The sequence below is a fragment of the Citrus sinensis genome, chromosome 5, assembly GCF_022201045.2.
Source record: "Citrus sinensis cultivar Valencia sweet orange chromosome 5, DVS_A1.0, whole genome shotgun sequence".
Taxonomy (NCBI): domain Eukaryota; kingdom Viridiplantae; phylum Streptophyta; class Magnoliopsida; order Sapindales; family Rutaceae; genus Citrus; species Citrus sinensis.
Window position 1 is genome coordinate 9,352,573 of NC_068560.1, and position 4,181 is coordinate 9,356,753.

Sequence of the window (4,181 nt, forward strand, 5' to 3'; positions counted from 1 at the left end):
ACCTCAACCTCAACCTCAAATATAATGCATTCTCTAGTTGTCGGAGCTTTCTTCTCTTTTCTTTGGATTGACTTCTATCTTGAGAAGTTGTTCTTCGATTCCTTACTTCTTTTTCAGTTTTTCTTAATAGGTTTGCAACATTCCTTGAAGTTGCTCGATCGTCATATCCTCCAGATCTTTTGTTTCCTTAATTGTCACAAATTGAGCGAGAATATGGAGATTTTCAATGCAGGGATTAATCCAGAACGTTGAAAAACCCTAAGAGGGACTCGAGTCAACTTTCGGTCAACGGTCAACGTTTCTGCTTAGTTGACTTGGCTCGGTCCGGCTCTGTGTGGCTCGGTTCGGATCTGGTCAGCTCGGTTCAGCTTGGTTCAACTCGGTGAGTCGACTCAACTTTAAGACAGAAAATTTTCGACAGCGAGTGTGAACACACTCGGTCTCTGATCGGGCTGATATTTGCGACGTCATGTTCCTTTCGTCGAGAACTTTGATTTGATATGTTATACGACTATATATAGCATTGAACACTAGCTCTGATACCATTTTTTTTGGAGAATTAACAAATTAAACACTAAAAACACACTATTTTATTTCTTCAAAACAATGCTCACCAACTACAACTCTTATTTTTCACTCTCTACAACTTAGAGATTTTGTTACTTCACTTGATGCATAACCAAATGACACAAGGGAGTATTTATAGTACATAAGAAGAAATCTAAACCATAAGAAATTACAAAAAATTAATAACTATTCATCTTTAACCTACCACACCTATACCACAAATAATTCAAACATCACCAACCATACTTACTCATGGAACCTTCATAGGTTGGGCTTATTAATTTGGGTTTAAATTTATTATTATTATTATTATCATCATCATCATCATCATCATCATCATTATTATCATCATCACCTTAGATCAAGTTTATTATCCAACAAAAGTAACATATATGACATTTTTGTTTCATTTATAAACCTTGACGAGTGAGGGAATTTATTAGAATCATCGAAAAGAGACCTCATCATCGGAAAGAAATAGAAACTGGAAAGTCGAGGCCAACATCAATTGAAACTGCACTCTTGGGATTCGTAACGCATCATGCACTATAATTCATCATCCTTTGGTGACAGGTGATGATGTGGCAACTATGTGTTTGTCGTCCAAGGGAATTGGCTGAAAAAGCAATGTGAAAACTACATCCATAGTCTCTTGGTTTTGAGCTCCATGCCCATCTCCATGTAGATACATAAAATGGGACACTCTCACAACATTCAATATGAATTCGACTGTAGTTTGCGATAAGGGAAAATCTTTATCAGCTCTGTATGCATTCACCTTCTTCCACATCTGTCTCATCATATCCTTGATGTGTTCACGAGCAACTTCCTCCGAGGCACCAGTTTCATGCATGTAACACTGGATTGATTTCGGAACATCCCCTCTTCGTATCTCATCCTGATGAATTATTGGGTAAAAAAAAAAGTACAATCAATTCACAAATAAAGGATTAATTCAATTTCTGTCTTGTTAAAAAAAGAAAAACTAAAAAATACCGATGAAGTTCCCAAATCATCTTGAAGACGAAGAATCTTGAATGACCAGTGACTTATATCTTGATTACTTTCTAAAAATTCTAGTTCCTTCTCAATGATTGGATTTGTCCCAGAAAGGTATGCAGTCATTGTAACCATAGGGCCTCCTATTGATACCAATCCATTTTCCAAGAATTCTCCCAGTGTTGGCGTGTACTTACCATGGTACCATTTTGCCTCCACTAAGTAGGCTTGTATATTGCGAAGCCACTGATGCACAAGACACAAAAAGTAGCAGTAGTTACAACTTACAATTTTTTTTTTTTTTTTTTTTGCGACAAAAACATCGTAATGTGAAATGGATAAATCAAAGGAAAAGGAATGGCAGCGGAGGTGCAACTAATATTTTACGTACCGCATTTTTTATACTTCGAAGTATATCAAAATCCTGTTGTTTGAGTACGTAATAAGTAAATTCATTAACCAAGTTGTAAAGCGCAAGAAAACAGATTTTCATATAGTCCGGAAGGTGGTTCAAAGCATAATTGATGTCCCACCTGTAGAAAACGAAAAAAAAAAAAAATTCATATGACTGGTCTATTAATTTGAGAGGTAGCAAGCAGCTAGCTAGCAGTTGAATTAATCAATTAGGTATAACATTAATTTGCCAACAAACCTCTCAACAGCATCAGCAAATAGCTCAAGTTCATCCAAAGTTCCATAAACATCATAAATATCATCAATCACTGAAATTAGAGCAAATGTGATTGTGAGTATTCTCCTACAGTAGGCGAATTGAGGCTCAAACACTATCCCCATGCTCCATACGAAGGATGCTACCAAGCTGTCCCTCGCAAAGCTCAGTTTCTCTCCAAGACCTATATCCTTCCACCACCTTCATAGGAAAATTAAAACGAATATTATGACTCGTAGCTTTACAATACATCTATTATAGAGTCATCTTCTAGTCCGAGATTCCTTAGAGTGAATCTCTGGTGCAAACGTCTGTATTTTATGAAGTGCAGACTCAGACCTTTACACTACTGTAAAAGGTGTAGTCTGCACCTGAGAATAATTTAATATGCATATGATTAATTTGTACAAGTTATGTATGTCATAAACTAAAATCTTTGATACATACATAAATATGAGTTATGCAACCAAGCATGGATACCTTGAAACATCTTTAAGTTCTTCCTGGTAAATTGCCTGCAAAACGTTGAATTCCAACTTAGCGAGCTCAAGTAAAAGGTGGTTCTTGTCCTCTCTTTTCTCATAAACGTCTATGAACCACCTTGCCTCTAACATTGGAACTTTCCAATGCAGAGGGAGCTCCAGTCCACGCTTTGCTTGTTCTGCTACAAAGACATCCCCTTGCTTGCTCTTGCTGATCATCACTTCTTTTAGATGTTTACTGGTGAATTGCCAGGCCTCCTCCATGATGCTTTCTCCTTCTAAGCTGAAATACGAGGCTTCATGCAAGCTCAGTACTCCCTTGAAATCATCACAAATGAAGCCTCCCTGGTCGTCTTTAAAACCATTGAAGACCTCTGCAGCACTCAACCAAAAAAGGTTACATTCGTCAAAATTTTTGCATCCATATATTAATTAGAGAATGATTGAAGTATCCCCAGCGGCGCCCTTGTCGAGTTCGAATTCTCAGGAGATAGAGAGTTATAAAACTGATTTGGGTTTCGTCCATTTCTTTAAATTTAAAAAAAGAAAACAGAAAGATCGATTCAAGTATTCAGATCATGCATGTACCTTGAGAAACAGGATAGCCATGTTGTCTAAGTAGTCTGAATTCAAGGGAGGTTGCATACAGATTTTCTTTTCTCCAAACATAATCGTTATTACTGTTGTAGATATCATGCAATATGTTCCGAATCTCAGTCTCAAAATGATAAGCCAATCCAAGTCTTTGCAAGCTGTCAATCAGCTCCAACTGATTCAGAGGCTCGGTTACATCCTTAATCGTTGTCATTACTTTTCCCTTCAGCTCTTCTTCTCGTCTTTTGTATGTTTCATCCTGTACATGCACAGCATTTAGTTTTTAGTTATTCATGGTCCCAGTTTGAAATCAACAAAGGAAATTAATACGTAATAATAATGATGAATACCGTATAGTTGCTATTCAATGACTGCAAAAAATCATGGTCCCAAATTGAAGGTTGGTAGTTTGCTGATCTCCTATCAACTGTCAAATTATCATATTTGGCGCTGACTAGGCATTGGACTGGCTTATTTTTTGCCATGATTCTGATGGCTGCTTTATTTGTTGCAAGAGGAAGACATTTGAAACCATTTACAGAGGTAACCAAGGTTGAGGGATTAATGCAAGAAGACATTGGATGTACAGATGTAGTGTAAGCTAGCTTACAGTTGTACTTGGCAAAGATTCTCAAATTAATCTATGGTCTGTGGTGATGTACGAGGTTATATATATATAGGCAGAGGAGAAGCTCATGTGATTTATTTTTCTTACTCATTTTTTCTGAGTTTTGAAAGCGTTTAATTTTTAAGTCTTAATAGTACAAAGATATTTTATTAATTTGGGGGGGGGGGGGGGGGGAATACATTGTATTGGAGGTGTATTTGATTAACTCATGTGCATAACTCAATTGGTGGGACAAACAATG

The 4,181-nt window shown here is 36.9% G+C and overlaps 1 protein-coding gene across 1 annotated transcript; it reads right to left on the reverse strand.

The window, feature by feature from the left end:
- Positions 1-835: 835 nt before the first annotated feature.
- LOC102611160 ((R)-limonene synthase 1, chloroplastic-like) lies at positions 836-3,963 on the reverse strand. The gene is made up of 7 exons (XM_052440574.1): positions 3,663-3,963; positions 3,307-3,571; positions 2,717-3,092; positions 2,219-2,437; positions 1,958-2,099; positions 1,564-1,812; positions 836-1,465 (listed from the first exon to the last, which is right to left on the reverse strand). The coding sequence occupies exons 1-7, from the start codon at positions 3,888-3,890 to the stop codon at positions 1,124-1,126; spliced, it is 1,821 nt and encodes a 606-aa protein (XP_052296534.1). The 5' UTR covers positions 3,891-3,963; the 3' UTR covers positions 836-1,123.
- Between the last annotated feature and the right edge of the window lie 218 nt (positions 3,964-4,181).

What these genes read in the sequence shown, in the direction of transcription:
- LOC102611160 (XM_052440574.1), bottom strand. Translation starts at nt 3,890, where the DNA reads ATGTCTTCTTGCATTAATCCCTCAACCTTGGTTACCTCTGTAAATGGT. An exon ending in TTCGAAGTATAAAAAATGCG is followed by an intron (nt 1,813 to 1,957) that starts GTACGTAAAATA and finishes CTTGTGCATCAG; the next exon opens with TGGCTTCGCAATATACAAGC. An exon ending in ATGATTTGGGAACTTCATCG is followed by an intron (nt 1,466 to 1,563) that starts GTATTTTTTAGT and finishes ATAATTCATCAG; the next exon opens with GATGAGATACGAAGAGGGGA.